This window comes from Schistocerca cancellata, chromosome 5, assembly GCF_023864275.1.
Source record: "Schistocerca cancellata isolate TAMUIC-IGC-003103 chromosome 5, iqSchCanc2.1, whole genome shotgun sequence".
Taxonomy (NCBI): Eukaryota; Metazoa; Arthropoda; class Insecta; order Orthoptera; family Acrididae; genus Schistocerca; species Schistocerca cancellata.
The window spans coordinates 684,711,367-684,734,466 of record NC_064630.1 but is presented as its reverse complement, the minus strand read 5'-3'; the positions used below and the strand labels follow the sequence as shown (position 1 = coordinate 684,734,466).

General features: G+C 41.5%; 1 protein-coding gene across 1 annotated transcript in view; it reads right to left on the bottom strand.

The window, feature by feature from the left end:
• LOC126188767 (synaptogenesis protein syg-2-like) overlaps positions 1-23,100 on the bottom strand; it is a 478,582-nt gene that overhangs the window by 153,014 nt on the left and 302,468 nt on the right. The window contains exons 3-4 of the mRNA XM_049930377.1: positions 18,282-18,496; positions 14,125-14,235 (exon numbers count right to left, since the gene is read on the bottom strand). Of these exons, the coding sequence (XP_049786334.1) occupies positions 14,125-14,235; positions 18,282-18,496 (326 nt within the window). The remainder of the gene's footprint in view (positions 1-14,124; positions 14,236-18,281; positions 18,497-23,100) is intronic.

Genomic DNA, 23,100 nt, shown 5'->3' with positions numbered 1-23,100 from the left:
AAGCTTGCCGGTAAGTGCGGGGAGAGGATCCATCGAGCCATTTCCACAGGATTTCTCTACCGTTCCACTCTCGGAAACATGAAAAATGAACACTTAAATCTTTCCGTACGAGCTCTGGCTTCTCATATTTAATAACGATATTCATTTCTTCCCACGTAGGTAGTTGTCAACGAAATATTTCCGCATTCGGAGGAGAAATTTGGAGACTGACTTTTGTGAAAATGTCTCGCCGCAACGAAAAATGAGTTTGTATTAGTGACTGCCATCTCAACACTCTCGTCTATTTTGTGATAGTAGAAAACGAGTGTCCTTCCATGAACTAAAAGCAATATTCAGTAGAGGGCAGACAAGTGCAGTGTAGGCACACCCTTTACTATATTTTTTCAATCTTCTAAGTGTTCTGCCAACAAAACGCAGTCTTCGATAGACCTACCCCACATCATTTTCTATGTGATTATTCCAATTTAAATCGTAATCTTAGTGCATTATGTGAAATTGACACCCTTCAGTATCGCGTGATTTATCATGTCTCCGAAATTTAACAGATTCTTCTTAGTAATCATGTGGATGACCTCACATGCTTCATTATTTATAGTCAATTGCCAGTTTTCGCACCGTACAGATATCATGACAGCATCATTTTGCAACTGTTTTTCAGCTTCTGGTGCCGTTATTAGACGCTAAAATACAGCATCATCTGCTAACGATCTAGTAAAACTGCTCGTAACTCGTTAATAAAGACTAGCAGCAGCAGAGGGTCTTTAACACTTCCTGCTGAACGTCAGATATCACTTCCGTTTTACTCTGTGACTTTTCGTCAGTTACTACGAATTGTGACGTTTCTGACAGGAAATAACGAAACCAGTGGCACAACTGAAACGATACTCTATATGTTCGCACTTTGATTAGAAACCGCTTGTGAGTTACGGTATCAAAATAATTTTGGTAATATAGAAATGTGGATGCAATCTGAGACCCCAATCAACAGCATACATTACTTCGTGAGAAGAAAGAGACAGTCGTGTTTTACAAGACCGCTAAATTTCCGAATCCGTGCTGACTGCGAGTCATCGGATCGATTTCCTAGAGATAATGCTCAGTGTTTAAACTAAGTTCCAAAATTCGACTACAAATCGTCGTCAGTTATATCGATTTGTAAATCGTCGGATCACACCAACTTCCTTTCTTGAGTACGGGCCTGGTCTGTCCAATTTTCCAGTGTTTAGGTTCGGACCTTTCGACTAGCGAGCAGTTGTATCTAATTGTTAAGTAAGGAGCTACTATTATCGGCGTATTCTCAAAGCAACAACATTACTATACGCTCTTAACCGAATGACATCCAGAAGCTTCTTCGCGGCTGTTAGGATATCTATGTTTAAATTACACTATTGGCCATTAAAATAGCTACACCACGAAGATGACGTGCTACAGACGCCAAATTTAACATACAGTTAGAAAATGCTGTGATATGCAAATGATTAGCTTTTCAGAGCATTCACACAAGGTTGGCGCCGGTGGCGACACCTACAACGTTCTGACATGAGGAAAGTTACCAACCGATTTCTCATACACAAACAGCAGTTGACCGGCGTTGCCTGGTGAAACGTTGTTGTGATGCCTCGTGTACGGAGGAGAAATGCGTGCCATCACGTTTCAGACTTTGATAAAGGTTGGATTGTACCCTATCGCGATTGTGGTTTACCGTATAGCGACATTGCTGCTCACATTGGTCGAGATCCAATGACTATTAGCTGAATATGAAATCGGTGGGTTCAGGAGGGTAAAACGGAACGCCATGCTGGATCCCAACGGCCTCGTATCACTAGCACTCAAGATGACAGGCATCTTATGCACATGGCTGTAAGGGATCGTGCAGCCACGTCTCGATCCCTGAGTGAACAGATGGGGACGTTTGCAAGACAACAACCATCTGCACGAACAATTCGACGACGTTTGCAGCAACAGGGACTATCAGCTCGGAGACCATGCCAGCGGTTTCCTTTGACGCTGCATCACAGACAGGAGCGCCTGCGATGGTGTACTCAGTGACGAACCTGGGTGCACAAATGGCAAAACGTAATTTTTTCGGATGAATCCAGGTTCTATTTACAACACCATGATAGTCGCATCTATGTTTGGCAACATCTCGGTGAACGCACATTGGAAACGTGTATTCGGTATCTACATACTGGCGTATCCCCCGGCGTGATGGTATGGGGTGCCATTGGTTACACATCTAGGTCACCTTCAAAGTAGCGTCTGTAAAGGGGATACGTCATTGAGCTTTATTTCACGGAAAAACAAAGATATTAATAGGCGTTAGCAGAAAGTCTACTGAGACCTGGCAATGAACAAAAGCACGGTGACTCGATGGGCGGAATGTATGTCACCATCGCAACAAGGTCGTGCGAACATTTACGATCTCCCACGTGCCGAACGGCCGTACTCAGCTTTATTCCACCAACGTTGGAATGTCATTCGAGGTGATCGACGGATCACTAACTTCGCTGCACAACTGTGCGTCTCTGTTAGTACTGCCGACACACTCATCCACCAGTTCGGGTGCCGAAAAGTGTATGCTCCGCCGCGTACGGACCTAATGTGCGGAATTACTTGCGCGTTATGAGGCTGATTACTGCAATATTTTGTCCAACCTCATTACAGGCGATGGAACATGTGTTCATCGGTTCTAATCGGAAACAAAACGGCAATTCATATATTGGCGGCACACCACCTATCGCTCGAAGAGAAGGTTCAAAGACTCATAGTCAGCCATTAAAACCATGGTGACGGTCGTCTGGAACTGTGAAGGGGTTCTTCTGCCTCCCATATGGTGCAACTATCAAGTGTGATGCGTATTGTGCTATCCTCAGGAAACTGAAGAAACGGTTTCAGCGTGTTCGTCGCCACAAAAATGAAAACGAATTTTTAAATGAAAACGCAAAGTCTTACACAAGTCGGCACACGTGAGAGGACCCCACAAAACAGTTCTTACATCCTACATCCCGGACTTCGGACTTCCGACTTCCATCGGATTGGCGCAGTGAAGGATGCACTCCGCGGGAAGGAGTAGATGGATGATAGGATCGTTATTGATGTAGCCAGACGATGACTCCGATGTCGAGCAGTAGAGAGGTTCAATGTGGACATACAGACACTCCCAGCAAGGTTGCGAAAGGCCGTAGTATTTGTAAGTAGGCTGTTTATGTTTTTATATTGGTAATGCCACGTAGCGCTCTGTATGAAAATCACTGGCTGTGCTGCGTTCAGTCTGTGGCTAGTTTGCATTGTTGTCTGCCATTGTAGTGTTGGGCAGCGGCAGCTGGATGTGAACAGCGCGTAGCGTTGCGCAGTTAGAGGTGAGCCGCCAGCAGTGGTGGATATGTGGAAGGAAATGGCGGGGTTTTGAAATTACATATATTATGACTTTTGATGATATTAAGGTAAATACAGTGTCTGTTCTCTATTAATATCTTTCATTTGCTAACTATCCCTATCAGTAGTTAGTGCCTTCTGTAGTTTGAATCTTTTATTTAGCTGGCAATAATGGCGCTCGCTGTATTGCAGTAGTTCGAGTAATGAAGATTTTTGTGTGGTAAGTGATTTCTGAAAGGTATAGTTTAATGTTACTCAGGGCCATTCTTTTGCAGGGATCTTTGATAGTCAGATTGCGTTGCGCTAAAAAATATTGTGTCAGTTTAAGCACAGTCTTGTATAAATTGTTCTAAGGGGACGTTTCATATGTCGACCCTTAGCCTTGGATACCTCACTGGAATCTTCTGATTTTTTCTCGTAGTTTGTGTAATTAGTGTAGATTTTGTTTATTGCTAGCGCGTAATTGTAGAGAGAATCTCCTTTGTAGTTGCAGTCTTTCATTGTTGCTGTCGGATGCATGTAGATTTGCACCAAGTATTTCGCAGCTACGCTTGCAATTAACTAGATATTATTTTCAGTTCTATGTTAATGTGTTCTCTTATTTTTGCTCTTCAAATTGTCCTTTTCTGTGTTATCGTGTGAAATATTGTGACAATAATGGAGTGTGAAAAACGTAACACTAGGCTCCAAAGTAAACTGAGAAATGACAGTGAAGACGAAAGTAGTATGTTAGCGCCACCATGTAATGAATTAACTAATGTTCAACATAGTAATTTGGTAATTGTGCATAGGGAAATGGAGCGGGCGGCAAACAATGGCGTAGGCAGTGAAACAATTAGTGAACAGGGAAGCATTATCGATCGATCGGTCGGTAACAGCTCGCCTCAGGAATCCGAAATGACAGGACACAATCTTGCAAATACTGTAGATTCAGGTTTTGCGTCCTCACCCTTTTCTCCAATAAGTCAAGACACATTTTCTGCTATTCAAACTGCGAATATTGCCGGTTCAAATGCGTTGCCGAATAGCACTGAGGAACATGTTTCAGACACCAGTGCACTGTTATTACAGTTAATCCAACAAATGGGACAAAGGCTACAAAAGTTAGACACAACGCTTGAACAAAATCAGAAACAAATGGAACAAAATCAAAGACAAACACAGCAACAGTTAGTCGCAATGGAACAAAATCTTCACACCACACTTGAACAAACACGTGAAGATTTAACTACTGAGTTACACAACATTGAATCGAAATGTCAAAAAGTCAGTAATGACGTAAAAACACAAATTTGTGAGCATTTTCAACCTATTTTTTCGCGGCATGAAAATGAATTACAGAATCACGAAGCAGCCATAAAAGAACTGCAAACCATTGTTCATGAAAATTATGAGACCTTGTGGGCTAAAATTGATTCAGTTGCATCTACCGATTCGGTTACGCAACTTGCAAAAACTCAGGAAAACTTAAAGGACACAGTAGATTCGATTTCAACACAAATGGACACTCTGAAACTTGGTTCAGAAAAACACACCGAGGAAATGTGTTCACTATTGGAGAAAGTAGCCGAACTTTCAGATCAGGTCACTAACATATCTACAAAGGTAGATGATGATCAGAATGACACAAGACCCATAGCATTCACTAACACAGAAGACTATGAACAAAGAAGAAAATTCAAACAAAATCAAAATCAAATCAATACACACTACAAAAGAGAAATCCGGGAAGTACAAGAACAGTTGACGCAGGTGATACAAGAATTACATATTTCAGAGGACACTCGCGCTCCAACACGGGAAGAGGAACTTAGAAATACAGAAAAGCCACAAAATAATAACACAGGGCATTTCGGTAATTATGAAAGGAATTGGCAAGGTGGACCGAATTTTGAGATGGAACCGCCGACACGACGTAACAATGACCGATATGCTACGCGCCGACACGATGACTTTGACTATAAGCTGTTCATTACTACACGTAAATTCAAAACATTTAAGAATTCTGCCAACGACATTCATCCACAAGCGTGGCTCCATCAATTCTCTCATTGTTTTCCTCCCAACTGGTCATTAGAACGCAGGTTAGAATTTATGTGTGGCTACTTGGAGAATGAACCAGCTGTAAGAATGCGATCGGTCATTCACGATTGTCACAGTGAAGGAGAATTTTATCATGCCTTCCTCTCAGCATATTGGTCACAAGCTACACAAGACCGAGTAAAACATAGCATCATGATGATGAAACACTTCGAACAATCTGAATTTTCCAGTCTTGTCAAATATTTTGAAGACATGTTGCACAAGAATCAGTACCTGTCAAACACATACAGCCCCTCAGAACTCATCCGCATTTGCTTAATCAAACTGCCTGAACATTTATGGCATATTATTTTGGCAGGACGTTGCAAAGACGACATTGAAGCTTTTCAGGGACTCTTACAAGAATTAGAAATTGACACAGACAGTCGCGGGATGCGAAAACAGGAAAACAATCACTACAGGTCACATACGTCACAATTCCGTGACGACAGAAACAATAACTGGACACGACAAGGCTATTCTTACAACGCAAATCGTGATCAAAACAGACACCACCCATATGACAACCACTGGCAGAATAATAATAGTTACAGAGAAAGATCGCATTTTCGTAGTAATGGATATAACAGAGATTACCTTAGAAACAGACAATATGGGAACCAAAAGAATTATTATCAAGGGAGACAGAATAATTTCAGACGCAACAGTTCAGCGTGCAGTTACGATTCAGGGAGAAATTCTCCACCACGTGACCGACACGAAAGAAACTGTGTAAACTACCGACAAAACGACAGACCTGAATTCCATTAGAACTGGCGAGCTTTAAACAGAGCTGGGCCCTCTCGGCAAGGCGAATTTGTGGAAGTTAGGCCTCCTAATCCCAGTAACAATGCACGGCGACAAAGAGACAGACAATGACACGCACCGCAGGCATACACGTGCGCCGGCTGGCTCCGAGATAGTTAACATTATATCTGGTATTGCTAATGAGATTTTAATGCAACATTTTGGTGTACTTGAAAATACATTCTGAATTAAAGTACTTTCTGAGAGATACCAGATGACACAGTGGTTAGTTTATGTGACAGCTACACGATTATATCACGACGTTAGTAATGTGTGACAATTTAGAATGTTGCTTTTGCGTTGTTTCTGTTTCATATCTGCACAGTTTTTCTGGTTTATTCTGGAAAGTAAAACATGTTTTAGTAGTAACTTTTGTCGTATAGCTACAAGGAGACAGCCTTTTCCATAGCACAACAGTACGTTACAGCACAGTACTTTCTTCATCACAACAATAAGCGTAATAACTAAGTAATCTATACGCAAAGCATTTCACTTTTGTTTATCATGAGGTAAGTACATTGGCTTCTGCAGAACTTAGCTTTCGGAGGAAAATAACTACGACACTTCCACAGAGATTATCTTACAACAAGATGCACATTTAGCGCTACAGGACATTCATTTCAGTGATTAATTTTGTATTTAAAACATTTATTTTTAAAGATTTTTGAATTACAAAGAAAGTTTTCCGTGATACATTTCATTCCATTGCTGTAATCTGTAACACCTGAGGGTATAATTACAATAATCCTCAGGGGGGGTACATGCTTACTTTGTGTACCATATGTTTGGCAAGCACAAGGAACCCTAGCTAATATGGTATTTGCTTATACAACTTTACACATCAGTACCATATTTCTCTAAAACATAAATTACACAGCTATCTGATCATTTAACTGAGAGATAAACATGTTTTTTACTACATCAGTGACACATGTTTACGTAATTACACTGTTGGGTAACTTCACACTTACGAATTTGTATTTTGTCTGTACTGTGTGAACTCTTTATATTTTTTCGGAACCATTGTGATACTATGAGAGCTTTGAATGATGTATTTGGTATGAGATCATGATTTTTAAAGTACATTTGAGGCAGATGACACTATTGAAATGAGCAGAGAATATTTTTTATGGTTTGAAATTATTGCAGAAAGCTACGACTTTTTTGAGATTTGACTGAGGTGTTATGATGTTATTTGTACGACGACGATGTGTATTATGCTGTTGAGGTATGTTTATGTCAATAAGATGATGCTACCATATATGAGGAATGTGATTACGTGTTTATATGTATATGAATAATGAATAGAAGTTAGGGATTCTTGACTTGTGAAAAAGGATGTTGGAAACCAAGAATCGTACTTTAAGAGTTATGAAATGTGTGTAAATGCGTGAATGTATCACAATGCCGGCGAAAATTTTTTGGGCACTTTTATATTCATAGGATTTTGTTTCTACACATTTGCAACGTAAATTCTCGACCTGTGAAATTTTTATATGAGACTGTCACTGTAGCGGAAACTGCTGTCGTAAATATTTCTGTAAGAAAGTTAAGTGACCACCTGCACGTGCGTCGTCGGCACACAGCTGTGTGAGACACCTGGAGAACAAGCCATTAGGGTGTGCCTTTCTGGAAGCACAGGTAGAAAAAAAAAAGGGAGGCCATTATCCTCGCTATTGACATTTCCTTGTTGAAAGCCTACTGTGGAGCTCGTAATTAATGATATTTACTGAAATGCCTAATGAAATGACGAGAAATATTTTTTACATCTGCACACCTGATTACGACAAGCATCTTTCTACGAGAGTTGAGAGAATTTCTACTAACTTATGAAATGTCACATGACTATTGAATGATATTTTTATGCTTTGCTTTTCGTAGTTGCTTATTTCACTTGATATCTGGTTTACAGCTGTGTTGCAGCATTGCTTTTATAAAATAAAATGAATTTGCTAATGTGAACACTTTCTGTCAACAGATCTATTAAATAATAATTTTGTAATCCACATTCTTTAAAAAAGGAGCACTTGGAAAGGAAAGAACAATAAGAAGGGACTAGTAAGGGTAAATGGACACATAATTTTCTTTTCAAGTACATGGTAATATTTTTTTTTACAATAAGTTGTTATGGTGCACCACTTTAATTACATAGACATTAAGATGTGAATAGACATTTCCCTTTTCTGCATTGTTGTTTTTACTGTAATATTTTTTCTGCTTGAGCTATGTCATGTTTAGGTATAAGTTGCTGCTGTTTGCCAGGCATAGTGTTATTGAATTTGACTTTGTATTATTCTGTTAAGCCAGTTTTACTAATGATTTATTTTATTGTTTGCTGCACATTGCCTTAGATTAGTTGTAATATTACAATTTCTTTGCTAATTTCTTAATGTTGCTTGCTTCGCAAATCTGCGTTTTTTTTTCATTGCTGTTTATATTAATTGTTTTATGTGATGCTGCATTGCCTCGTCCCTTGGTATATATATCTGAGCTCAGTAGATTTAAGTTAGCTTAAGAGGGGTGCACTATATAAGAAACTAACTATGATGACTTGGAAGAAATGTATTGAGAAGCTATATGAAAATGGTTTGGGCAACAAAAAAAAAAAAAAAAAAGGATACTGTACAGTGGAGAAAAACTATTTTTGACAGAGGATGTGAACAGAATACAGAAGGCAGGCTTAGATAGGACTTTTTGGGAATAATGATGAACGAAGGGAGATCTCCATGCAAAATACTGCAGTAAAACAAACCCTGTCCTTTCCTTGTGTTCTCCCACTATGTGTTTGTGTACCCTTGTGTATTTGTTTTCTTCCTGTCTCTGTGTAGTTTCATAGAATTTTTTCTTCTTTTAATATTAAGCTACATTCACTATGATGAGGAATACTGTTATCCTCAAATATAATTGGCATTAATAATATGTTATTTAGCTTGTAAATATGCTTAGACATTATTTATTCTGTTTTGTTTTAATGCTCATGTGTGAAGTTAATGTTTCAATAATTATTCTGATCTTTTATGTATTTACTTATGTCATAATTCCTGTAACACTGATGTATTTGTCTATTTCTATTCTTTTGTAAAGCCTGTATTACTACAAATGTTATCTGTATTGTTATGTTCTTTGATGATGTATTTTGTACCTTTGTAATCGTATTCTTATGTTATAAAATTGTAATTGACACCAGTTCATCATATTATTAACTTGTAAGTTACATTTCACTACACACGTTTCTGTTGGTCGTAGTATATGGACAATATGTGATAAGTAGGGACTGTTAGTGTTTCCACGTGTGTTAATAATTCAGCAAGGGACTGGGTAACAGCATTGCTGGTTCTAAGGACAATTCCAAAAACTTCGTGAGTGTACAAGTGGTGGTTTATGGACTTGCTATATTGTCTGCAAGACTTCTAAGGACAATTCCAAAAACTTTGTGCGTGCACAAGTGGTGGTTTATGGACTTGCTATCTTCTCTGCAAGACTCTTCGATGGTGATTGAGCACCTGCACAGTCCCAAGCAGATGGTTGCTGGCCATCTCTACATGGACTACAGTGGGTCTGCACCTTTGATGATCCACCAATACCATTATTTCTACAAGGACTACAATGGGTCTACACCTTTGCTGACTCACCAATACCATTATTTCTACAAGGACTGCAGTGGGTCTGCACCTCTGGTGGCCCACCAATACAGTAATCTCTACCAGGACTACAGAGGGTCTACTCTGTGATGACCTACCTACCAATATTCTTCAAAACTTCGAATGACTCTGCTGTGGGTTTGCTCTGTTGTGGCCCATTACCGGTCAGCATGTCAAGAGTCAGCACTGTCTTTCCGTTGGAAGGACAACACTACTTCTTCACGACTGCATGGAAATCCACTACTTCCCTGTGCATTGTCTTTTACTGCTCAGACTTCGAGAAAACAAACTGCAGGTTTACTCTTATGATGTACAATCTGGACTGTCTTTATGGACTGTGAGAAATTTTTAGCTTTTGACCAACATTGTATAAATAAGTGTGTGCATTTGATATCTTTGTTATTGTAATTATGAAAAATTTCTTCAAATCATTATTGGCCACTGCCCAAAAATATTTTGTAAAATTTTTTGTGGGGAGCATGGGAGATATGTAAGTAGGCTGTTTATGTTTTTATATTGGTAATGCCACGTAGCGCTCTGTATGAAAATCACTGGCTGTGCTGCGTTCAGTCTGTGGCTAGTTTGCATTGTTGTCTGCCATTGTAGTGTTGGGCAGCGGCAGCTGGATGTGAACAGCGCGTAGCGTTGCGCAGTTAGAGGTGAGCCGCCAGCAGTGGTGGATGTGTGGAAGGAAATGGCGGAGTTTTGAAATTACATATATTATGACTTTTGATGATATTAAGGTAAATACAGTGTTTGTTCTCTATTAATATCTTTCATTTGCTAACTATCCCTATCAGTAGTTAGTGCCTTCTGTAGTTTGAATCTTTTATTTAGCTGGCAATAATGGCGCTCGCTGTATTGCAGTAGTTCGAGTAATGAAGATTTTTGTGAGGTAAGTGATTTCTGAAAGGTATAGTTTAATGTTACTCAGGGCCATTCTTTTGCAGGGATCTTTGATAGTCAGATTGCGTTGCGCTAAAAAATATTGTGTCAGTTTAAGCACAGTCTTGTATAAATTGTTCTAAGGGGACGTTTCATATTGAACGGTGATTATGTTAAAAATACGGGTTTGTAGCCAAAAGAGTGGAATCCCGAATAAAAGCAATATGCTTTCAGAAAAAAAAGTTCTGCATTACTCATTGAACACCCCTCGTACTTTACATACCACTAGAATAGGTTTAGGATTCTTTTTTGATTTTGAAACAGAATCTTTGTGTAAACAATTAGAAGGATTTCGTGTTAAAGTCCACTGACCCTACGACGTATCATAGAGAAGAGATTAAGGGAAGTCAAGCCTACATTTCTAGCATTTGTAGACTTAGAGAAAGCTTTTGACAATGTTGGTTGGAATACTCTCTATCATATTCTGAAGGTGGCAGGGGTAAAATACAGGGAGCGATAGCCTATTTACAATTTGTACAGAAACCAGATGGCAGTTATAAGAGTCGAGGGGCATGAAAGGGAAGCAGTGGTTGGGAAGGGCATGAGACAGGGTTGTAGCCTATCCCCGATGTTATTCAGTCTGTATATTGAGCATGCAGCAAAGTAATGAATAAAAAATTTCGTAGTAGGAAGTCAAATCCATGGAGAAAAAATAAAACCGTAAGGTTCGCCGATGACATTGTAATTCTGTCAGAGTCAGCAAAGGACCTAGAAGTGCAGTAGAACGGAATAGACAGTGTTTTCAAAGGCGGATATAAGATGAACGTCAACAAAAGCAACACGAGGATAATGGAATGTAGTCGAATTAAAACGGGTGATGCTGGGGGAATTAGATCAGACAATTAGACGGTTAAAGTAGCAAATGAGTTTTGCTATTTGGGGAGCAAAATAATTCACGATGGTCGAAGTAGAGAGGATATAAAATGTAGACTGGCAATGTCAAGGAAAGCGTCTCTGAAGAAGAGAAATTTGTTAACACCGAGTATAGATTTAAGTGTCAGTAAGTCGTTTCTGAAAGTATTTCTATTGAGTGTGGCCACGTATGTATGTAAAACATGGACGATAAATAGTTTAGACAAGTAGGAAATAGCTTTCGAAATGTGGTGCTGCAGAAGAATGCTGAAGATTAGATGGTTAGATCACATAACTAATGAGGAGCTATTGGACAGAACTGGGGAGAGGACAAATTTGTGGCACAACTTGACTTGAAGAAGGAATATGTTTGTAGGACATATTCTGAGGCATCAAGGGATCACCAATTTAATATTGGAGGGCAGCTTGGAGGGTAAAAATCGTAGAGGGATACTAAGAGATGAATACACTAATAAGATTCAGAAGGATGTAGGTTGCAGTAGGTACGGTGAGATGAAGAAGCTTGCACAGGATAGAGTAGCATGGACAGCTGCATCAACCAGTTTCTGGACTGATGACTACAACAACAACATTAAGGACCACACTAGGTTACGAGCTCCTGCAAAACTTCGTCAATCTTGAAGAATTGCTTCTCTTTCGTGTATTATTATCGTCAGAAACTTGGATATGTGAGCTGTCAAGTAAATTGTACGACTATTCTCGCATTTTTCGTTCCTGGCTGTCTTCAGGGATGAGACGTTATTCTTCCGAATTTTCGAAGGTATGCCTCTAATCACACATATTCTACCTAAGTTATTTCTCCCAGTGATTTTAAAAATTCTCAAAGGATGTTATCTATGGTTTGTTTGACGAAAAGCGATCTTAATCTCAGTCAGACTTTGACTCTAATACTGCATCCCGTAAGTCGTCCTAATCGAAACTCCTTTCTTCTTCTGTGACGTTATCAGACAGTCCGTCTCCGTCAAAGAAGCCCTCATTGTACACCTTTGTCCTAACTGACCTCTTCTCTGTGTTAACGGAATAACTTGCTCAGTGGTTTTTGAATGCCTTTGCTTATAACTCTCTGAAAGTTAGTTACACATTTCCTTGTATTGAGCCGGCCGCGGTGGTCTAGCGGTTCTAGGCGCTCAGTCCGGAACCGCGCGACTGCTACGGTCGCGGGTTCGAATCCTGCCTCGGGCATGGATGTGTGTGATGTCCTTAGGTTAGTTAGGTTTAAGTAGTTCTAAGTTCTAGGGGACTGATGACCACAGATGTTAAGTCCCATAGTGCTAAGAGCCATTTGAACCATTTTTTGAACCTTGTGTTGAATCTAACCTTGCCATAACCATTTATTTTTAAATTCATTAACGTTCGTTCCTACCGTCACTGCCGTTTCACATCTTTCCGCTTCTTAATTGCAAAATTTAACTAACTTTTATTGCTGCATTGTTGCCTTTTTCTGATCGTTTTTCTTTTCTTTCGTTTTCTTTCGTCAACCAGTTGAGATATTCCGTCTGGTACCATACCCAAAATTTCTTCGAAGTCACTTCATTTTCGAGATACCTTTATGCAACATTTAACCTGTTGGGTTTTGGGGTGGTAGAAAAGTTCTATTCTGCCTTGAATGTGTCACTTTATCCGGTGTTCTGTTTATTTCATTCTGGTGGAGAGGTAGCTAGCTACTTGCCTTTACAATGAAAAATGTGGTTAGTGTTGTCTGTATGAATTGGCTTACTGAAAGCACAGAGGTAGACCACATGCCGGCCGAAGTGGCCGTGCGGTTAAAGGCGCTGCAGTCTGGAACCGCAAGACCGCTACGGTCGCAGGTTCGAATCCTGCCTCGGGCATGGATGTTTGTGATGTCCTTAGGTTAGTTAGGTTTAACTAGTTCTAAGTTCTAGGGGACTAATGACCTCAGAAGTTGAGTCCCATAGTGCTCAGAGCCATTCACAGAGGTAGACCACATCAGTAACAAAATGTATGGTCCTCGATCTTGTTACCGCGCTCTGAGTGGAATTCGTTATATGGCTTGCAAAGTGACAGAACAAGCCACATGCTCGAAGTATCAACGTCATCAACCTACTCCCATCACATGATGGGCGCTTACTTCTAAATTTGACCATGTGTAATTTCACAGTCCGGCCTTATAAATTTTGCACCTGGTGCAAACTTGATATTATCACTATACCATTATGCCCTATAGGCTATATTTAACATACACTCCTAGACCAAACGGAGCTTTTGTTTGACTAATGGTAAAAGCTCGATAATGTCGTCGTCTTTGATAGCGCCCTAGTAATATTTCGGGATTATGCAATGCACCTTCTGGCAAACTATTGAAATCACAGTGTACTATCGAAACGTATAACAGTTTTGCAGTATATAAGTATTCCACTTGTATCTATGGGAGGTTTCTTACCACCGTAGACGACGCAGGTGAGACGTGCTTGCCCTCCTTCTTGGTAAGGGCCGGCAACAGGTCCCACCTCCACCCCACGCTCATCGTAGATCTTGGGTCGTTGGGGCGGGACTGTGGGAAGAGAAGGAATAAAAACAGTCATCATTAACCTGCAGTTCAGAACAGAACTAAAGTAACAATCGCGTGGTCATAACTGGTTTAGTGGTACATATCAAACAGTCTAATACTCAAAATTTTTTTACAGATGTTGTGCAAAGTCTTTTATAATACCTGTGTAAGAGATGTCATCTTTATCAGTAGGCTGTTGGGGATCATATTGTGTTCCAGCCTGTGATCGATTTTTATGGACAAATACACACTACCCAAAATCTTCTGCATAACTCTCACTAATTAAAATAGTTTACTTCGAGATGAATCTCGATTGCGTAGCATTTTCTCCAAAGTTTGTATCAGACGCTGAATTGCATACAGCTGAAACGACTGGGAGCCATACGAGGTGTTGTAGGTCGTATTTTAAAACTAGTCTTCAACGTTTTATGCTTTAGTAAACGTTGTTAGCCATGTTGGATGAAGTTCGCAGTCCAACTATTGAAATAATCCCCCACTGTGATCCGTCTCTACAGGACGACAGGTATGTCAGTACAAGGTCCCGACATAGCTCCCCACAGCATCACTAATTACCGCCCTAACTCGTAATGGGACGATGGTATGATCCTTCTGGCGTTCTCCAGCCGTCCGTTGCTTATAACTGATCTAAATGACGATCTGTCTCAGAGATTATCATTGTTATATCCCATTGTTTGTGAATTAGCGAAGCTATGAATATGATACAGATCTGCATTTGACAGCATAAATCGGCAAGAACTATACAGAGTACTGCTAAATTAATAAGATTAATCAGGATGACAGTGACAGAGACAAGAGCAAAATTAAAGGTCCTTAGCAGAACAAGTGAAAGCTTTGACTTTAATAAAGGTGTGAAGCAAGGGGATAGTCTCTCCACTGTCCTATTTAACATAGCACTGCATAGTGTAGTAAATAAAATCAACAAAAGAGGCACCATATTTATGAAAACTAGCCTGATATGAGCATACGCTGATGACATTGCTATAGTAGGAAGAAATACCAATACACTCCTAGAAACATACCGGGCAATGGAAACAGAAGCCTTAAAAATTGGCCTCATAGTAAATGAAAACAAAACAAAATATATGGTAATGTCACAATCCGAGGCCAGAAGAACCCCTAAGAAGCTAAACATCAATGGGAAATGCTTCAATAGAGTGTCCTCTTTTAACTACTTGGGAGCCCTAATAACATATGATAACAGTATTGGAAATGCTATAAGGGAAAGAATACAAGCAGGAAACAGAGCTTACTTTGCAAAATATCCAGCTTTTCAAAAATAGCTAATATGTAACTCCCTAGTCCGCACAGTTATCACATACGGCTCAGAGGTATGGACGTTGGCAGAACACGATAAAAATGCACTAAGAAGCAATGAGCGGAAAATACTACGCAAAATCTATGGGCCAATAAGGGAGGAAGAAGGCTGGAGAATACGCTACAATGCCGAATTACAAGAGTTAATACAAGGCAGGGACACAGCAAAATTTGTGAAATCACAGCGAATACGATGGCTAGGACACTTGGAGAGAATGGCAGAGGATAGAATTCCAAAGAATATGATGAAAGGTATGATCCATTCAGTTAGGCGGAAAGGGAGACCTAGAAGAAGATGGATCGACGAGGTAACGATGGATATCACCAACATGGGACTCCGGGGGTGGAAAAGAGCAGCAAATAACCGAGAAGTGTGGAGGAAGATTGTTGAATAAGCCAAGGCTCTCCAAGGGCTGTAGCGCTACCGAAGAAGAAGAATTCCGTCGCTTCGAGGCATAGTATGGTTCGATATACACTCCTGGAAATTGAAATAAGAACACCGTGAATTCATTGTCCCAGGAAGGGGAAACTTTATTGACACATTCCTGGGGTCAGATACATCACATGATCACACTGACAGAACCACAGGCACATAGACACAGGCAACAGAGCATGCACAATGTCGGCACTAGTACAGTGTATATCCACCTTTCGCAGCAATGCAGGCTGCTATTCTCCCATGGAGACGATCGTAGAGATGCTGGATGTAGTCCTGTGGAACGACTTGCCATGCCATTTCCACCTGGCGCCTCAGTTGGACCAGCGTTCGTGCTGGACGTGCAGACCGCGTGAGACGACGCTTCATCCAGTCCCAAACATGCTCAGTGGGGGACAGATCCGGAGATCTTGCTGGCCAGGGTAGTTGACTTACACCTTCTAGAGCACGTTGGGTGGCACGGGATACATGCGGACGTGCATTGTCCTGTTGGAACAGCAAGTTCCCTTGCCGGTCTAGGAATGGTAGAACGATGGGTTCGATGACGGTTTGGATGTACCGTGCACTATTCAGTGTCCCCTCGACGATCACCAGTGGTGTACGGCCAGTGTAGGAGATCGCTCCCCACACCATGATGCCGGGTGTTGGCCCTGTGTGCCTCGGTCGTATGCAGTCCTGATTGTGGCGCTCACCTGCACGGCGCCAAACACGCATACGACCATCATTGGCACCAAGGCAGAAGCGACTCTCATCGCTGAAGACGACACGTCTCCATTCGTCCCTCCATTCACGCCTGTCGCGACACCACTGGAGGCGGGCTGCACTATGTTGGGGCGTGAGCGGAAGACGGCCTAACGGTGTGCGGGACCGTAGCCCAGCTTCATGGAGACGGTTGCGAATGGTCCTCGCCGATACCCCAGGAGCAACAGTGTCCCTAATTTGCTGGGAAGTGGCGGTGCGGTCCCCTAAGGCACTGCGTAGGATCCTACGGTCTTGGCGTGCATCCGTGCGTCGCTGCGGTCCGGTCCCAGGTCGACGGGCACGTGCACCTTCCGCCGACCACAGCCGACAACATCGATGTACTGTGGAGACCTCACGCCCCACGTGTTGAGCAATTCGGCGGTACGTCCACCCGGCCTCCCGCATGCCCTCTATACGCCCTCGCTCAAAGTCCGTCAACTGCACATACGGTTCACGCCCACGCTGTCACTGCATGCTACGAGTGTTAAAGACTGCGATGGAGCTCCGTATGCCACGGCAAACTGGCTGACACTGACGGCGGCGGTGCACAAATGCTGCGCAGCTAGCGCCATTCGACGGCCAACACCGCGGTTGCTGGTGTGTCCGCTGTGCCGTGCTTGTGATCATTGCTTGTACAGCCCTCTCGCAGTGTCCGGAGCAAGTATGGTGGGTCTTACACACCGGTGTCAATGTGTTCTTTTTTCCATTTCCAGGAGTGTATGTGGTCTCCAGTAGGTACTTAACACATGTAGTTCACTGGGCATACCATTTTATGATACAGCTTTCTGTGGATACGTGTTTATCTCAGATGCTGTCTGAAATGCTCGTCTTTTTTGGCCACAGCGAAATGCATAGCCACTTTGTTATTATACTCGTAAATCCAATTCTACGTAGGGCCACTGCTTTCCTAGGAAGATGAAGTATTGTCCCACTTGATGTGGAATGACATTACACTTGATTCGGTATTTGTAGCGACACCAGTAATGAGAGCCGTTTATGAGGTCGAGGAAAGGTGGGGCCTCGTTTGAAAAGTGAGAGATCAGTTACGTAGGGATTCTAAGACAGCACTATATTTTACGTTCGATGGCATTCTGTGCTAGATGTAGACTGATGCCAGTACGTTGTCGTCCGCGAGGTGGAAACCTTCCACATCACATGATAGGTTGCATTATTCGGCAGTTACATTTCGCAAGTATTCATCATTATCTGTTCCTAACTGCAAATAATAATGATCGTAAGTCAAAAACAGCGATAGTGTAATTCACTAGAACACTGAAAACGATGTAGGCAAATTCCTCTGTTTTCGTGAGTACGAACGTACATACAAATTTCCAGCTTTCCCCATTGATTCAAATCACTGCCCAGTGGTAGGTAAGTTTAAGTTTGGCATTCCAGTGTATTCTGAAGCCATGAATAAATCACTAAGGTTTCTGACACATGTTTTGGCACCCTGTGTCTTCGTGACCACACAGAGTTGCGAGTAAGCTCCACATGGTTCGCAGTCGTTCAGTATCTACTTGTAAGGTTAAGAGCGTACCGATGACGGTGAGCCGGACCCTCTGTATCCTGGAGGCGGAGCGGCGGAAGTCGACGCGGCAGCGGTAGACGCCTTCGTCGGACTCCGCGACGTCGCTCAGCGACAGCGCCGCCGGCGTCGCCACCGTCCGGAAGAAGCCGCGCTCGCCCAGCAGCTGGGGGTGCTTCCAGTGCGGGCCGGAGGGACCCTCCCACGACTTGCGCCGCGCGTCGTAGCTGCAACAGGCCGGCCAGACACAAGCGGCTCAGGGTGGTGATGAACGTAACATAGTGCTGTGGGCGCACGACAGGGAGGTCTTTACTGCCCCAACTAAAAGGCTAGGTACAAGTAGCAGAATTTAAAAAAAAAAAACTTTAACTACAGTTTTAATAAATATAAAATCTCCTAAGTCCATAAAAACAAGCTTTCACAGATGCAAGCAAACATGCAGAAACACACACACACACAAACTGCAATGTCCTAAGTCTTAGAGACATCAACTTTGTTCCCACATACCATATTTCAGTGGAGGGAAAATGCAGTAAGTAACGCATAAGTCATAAGGTGATGTAAGGTACAAGTGACAAATGCCAACTTACACTGTTCGCCATAAAAGTTGCTACACCAAGAAGAAATGCAGATGATAAGCGGGTATTCATTGGACAAATATATTATACTAGAACTGACATGTGATTACATTTTCACGCAATTTGGGGTGCATAGACCTTGAGAAATCAATACCCAGAACAACCACCTCTAGCCGTAATAACGGCCTTGATACCCCTGGGCATTGAATCAAACAGAGCATGGATGGCGCTTACAGGTACAGCTACCCATGCAGCTTCAACACGATACCGAAGTTCATCAAGGGAAGTGACTGGTGTATTGTGACGAGCCAGTTGCTCGGCCACCATCGACCAGACGTTTTCATTTGCTGAGAGATCTGGAGAAAGTGCTGGCCAGGGCAGCAGTCGAACATTTTCTGTATCCAGAAAGGCCCGTACAGGACCTGCAACATGCGGTCGTGCTTTATCCTGCTGAAATGTAGGGTTTCGCAGGGATCGAATAAAGGGTAGAGCCACGGGTCGTAACACGCCTGAAATGTAACGTCCACTGTTCAAAGTGCTGTCAGTGCGAACAAGAGGTGACCGAGACGTGTAACCAATGGCACCCCATACCATCACGCCGGGTGATACGCCAGTATGTATGGCGATGACGAATACACGCTTCCAATGTGTGTTCACCCCGATGTCACCAAACACGGATGCGACTATCATGATGCTGTAAACAGAAACTGGATTCATCCAAAAAAATAACGCTTTGCCATTCGTGCACCCTGGTTAGTCGTTGAGTACACCATCGCAGGCGCTCCTGTCTGTGATGCAGCGTCAAGTGTAACCGCAGCCATGGTCTCCGAGATCATAGTCCATGCTGCTGCTAACGTCGTAGAACTGTTCGTGCAGATGGCTGTTGTTGTGCAAACGTCCCCATCTGTTGACTCAGGGATCGAGACACGACAGCACGATCCGTTACAGCCATGCGGATAACATGCCTATCATTTCGACCGCTAGTGATACGAGGCCGTTGTGAGGCAGCACGGCGCACAGTGGGTCAGAATCCCAAGAAGCTGGTCAAAATATAAGTAGTTGTTCAATTTGTACCTAACTTAGTATGTAAGGTTCAAAAATGGCTCTGAGCACTATGGGACTTAACATCTATGGTCATCAGTCCCCTAGAACTTAGAACTACTTAAACCTAACTAACCTAAGGACATCACACAACACCCAGCCATCACGAGGCAGAGAAAATACCTGATCCCGCCGGCAATCGAACCCGGGAACCCGGGCGTGGGAAGCAAGAACGCTACCGCACGACCTCGAGATGCGGGCAAGTTAGTATGTAAGAGTTTACGGAGTTTGTGATTAAGAATATGATATCAAAAAGTAAAAAAAAAAAAAAATGGCGGACCCAAGATGGCAGGCTCTATGTACACTACTTTCATTTTTTACGTATAAAAGTAATTTTTAGGGAATTATCGAGGTTACTGATGATGACAGAGTTCAAAAAATTAAAAAATGGTGAATACAAGATGGCGGTCAAAATCTATGTCTTTTTATTTATTTATATTTATATATTTTTATTGTTATAAAAGTCAGTATTTAGGGGTTATTGTAGTTAATGCTTAAAAAATAAACCAAAAAAGTGGAAAACTCGAAGAAAGGACCAAATATAGGTTACAAGATGGTGCAAAATATTACAAAAAATTATTTCATTTTAATTACAATTATTTATTTTGTAAATTTTTTATAACTTAATTTACAAGTTGTCATTTTCTTATTCTTTTTCATCTTCTGCTTCAACTGAATCGTCATCATCCTCAAACACTGTTTCCTCATTATCTGCATCTGAATCTTCATAGATTTCCGCCACAGGAACTAAGAGGGCAACGGCTTCTGGCGACAAACTCTTCAGTTTCTTCGGCGAAGATTTGCGTAAGGAAGAAACGTAGGGGTCTGTTGTTGCCAACGATCTCCTGAACACGCCTTCCATAGTCTTAACTCTTGAAAACTTTCGAGAAAAACTCAGGCGATATTGCTTTATCAACTTATTGGTTGAGCATCCTCCGATAGTTGACCGATGGGTAAAATGGCCGAAGAAATAATGTCTGGACCGTGAATCAACAATCTATGGACTGCTGTTGGCACGTTGTACCAGGGGTATTCTGTCACGTAGTGCCTGGCAGTTGCTAAGGCGTATGCTCGAAACTTTTTAACGTCGATCTGACGTCCGCTCGAAATCGTCTGCAAAATTATATGGAAACGGTGGATTAGTTCTTCGGAAACTCCAGTTATCAGCGCTGATGTTGGAGTGTTTTCAAAAAAACGTCGAGCGGTGTTTCCGTCATTCGTACTGCCAAACCCTTGTTTCGGCATGTCAATTACAATTCCAAGCTGCTCCTTGAAAGCTTTTTGAATGTTGGCTTTCAGTATTGCTTTTTCCTCTTTATCTTCTGCTTTACGTGCCTGCCACCTTTTTGTTTTCATTTGGTATGCCAAAAAAATACAACATTCAAAACATCGAATCCGCGTGAAGAGTTGATAGTCCGTACTGCAGATAATCGGCGGTAACTTGTTTTTATCAAAACAGCGTCGATGTTATTAAATTGGGCAGACGTAGCCTTGCAGAGATAGCACCGTTGCGCAGATTTCGTGTTGGTGATAGCATTGTACACTTTACCATCTATCATGGTCATGCTTAAATTGTATTTAATGGAAATGTCTTTCCCATGAATAACTGTTTCGAATGACTAGAGTTGTTCGATCTGTTTGTCGTAATACGCTTTCTCATTTAAAGACGTTTGCTCTTTTTCCTTTGTAAATTCTAACTTCAGTGGTCTGCAAAAGAGGGTGAAGACGGCTTCGGATTAATCCATAAGATCTTTTCTTCTTTAGTTTCTTTATTTACACCTGCAAGTTTCAGTGGAACAAGCGAAGTGAAAAATAAAGTTGCATCTGAAATACTCGAATCTGAAAACATTTTATACATGCTTTGCCCGGAGGTTCCGTCAAAGCCCCACTTACAAATAAGGGCCATATTAGACATTTCCGAATCAGTCATATGTAAAATATCGTCTCGTTTCAGCAGTAGAACACGTTGAACAGTGTGGTCTAACAAAGCTTGCAATCGTACCTCAGCTCTTGATTCGGTAAAAGTGAGGGTTACGTCTGGAGGGCAGCAAGCTTTTTTTGCTACCGAAACAGCTGAATACGGTGGATATAGTGTGTTTAAGCCTTTTCCTTTAGCCCCATTTCTCAAATACTGGTAAGATTCTTTTGACAATTTCAAGTCGAAAAGGAGTGGTAGACCTTCATTTGCATCATATGAGGATGGCGATGATGTTGAAAATCGCAAGCCTGCCTTGTATTTTTTCACCTTGGATGGACTTGACAGTGTGACGTCTTTCAGAATCTTCGCAGGATCCGGGTGGCCCGAAGATCGAAGACTCATTTGCGCGGTGAACGATAATTCGACAGGACTGAACTTCGTACGAATCTCCTCAGTTCTCCTTCTTTTAGACCTATCAGATAATGTTTCAAATTTTGTGGCAGGTCGGCATGTTGATTTAGTCACACTTGCAGGTTTCGAATCAATCGGAATATATACTATTGTATTTAACCGGGTTTCGTTCTTCTTGAAAAAATATCCTTGTCGCCGAGTTGCTTCCTTATACTTGCTTCTTAACTTTGTTAACAAAATCGAAATGGTAGGCCTCATATCATAGCGAATTTTAATTGTATGTCCACTTTTTTCTGTCAACGACCTTTACAAATGTTCTATGACCCCTTCCAAATCATTTGACTAATACTCTTTTGTTATTAGAAAAATATCTTTCCTCGAAAATCCGATTCTGGAATACGCTGAGTCAGATGAAACTGAAATATAAAAAAAAATCTGTGTTACACTTTTCGTCATATTTCTAATTATTTTATTCTTCACAATGCTTCTACGTGTCGATTGTAATTTAAATTGTACAAATAAAACTCATAATTTATTGATTCTACTGTCATTTTTGAAGATGTCTGAACAATGACATTTCGCTTAAAACGTGGCTCAAAGCCAGAGTCGCAACTAGTCGCAGGATTTGAAGCTTAATTTACAATGGTAATAATATATACTTGCGTACACAGCGCAAAAGAAAACGGAATGTCGTGGATTTCGTAACTTATCTCTATTTTTTAAGTGCATTTTACGATTTTGTCATTCATTTCCCTGTAGTACGTTAATTGAAATGTAAACGTGCATAATTGATGATTTAATAGTGATATAAGTGTTTTTTCAC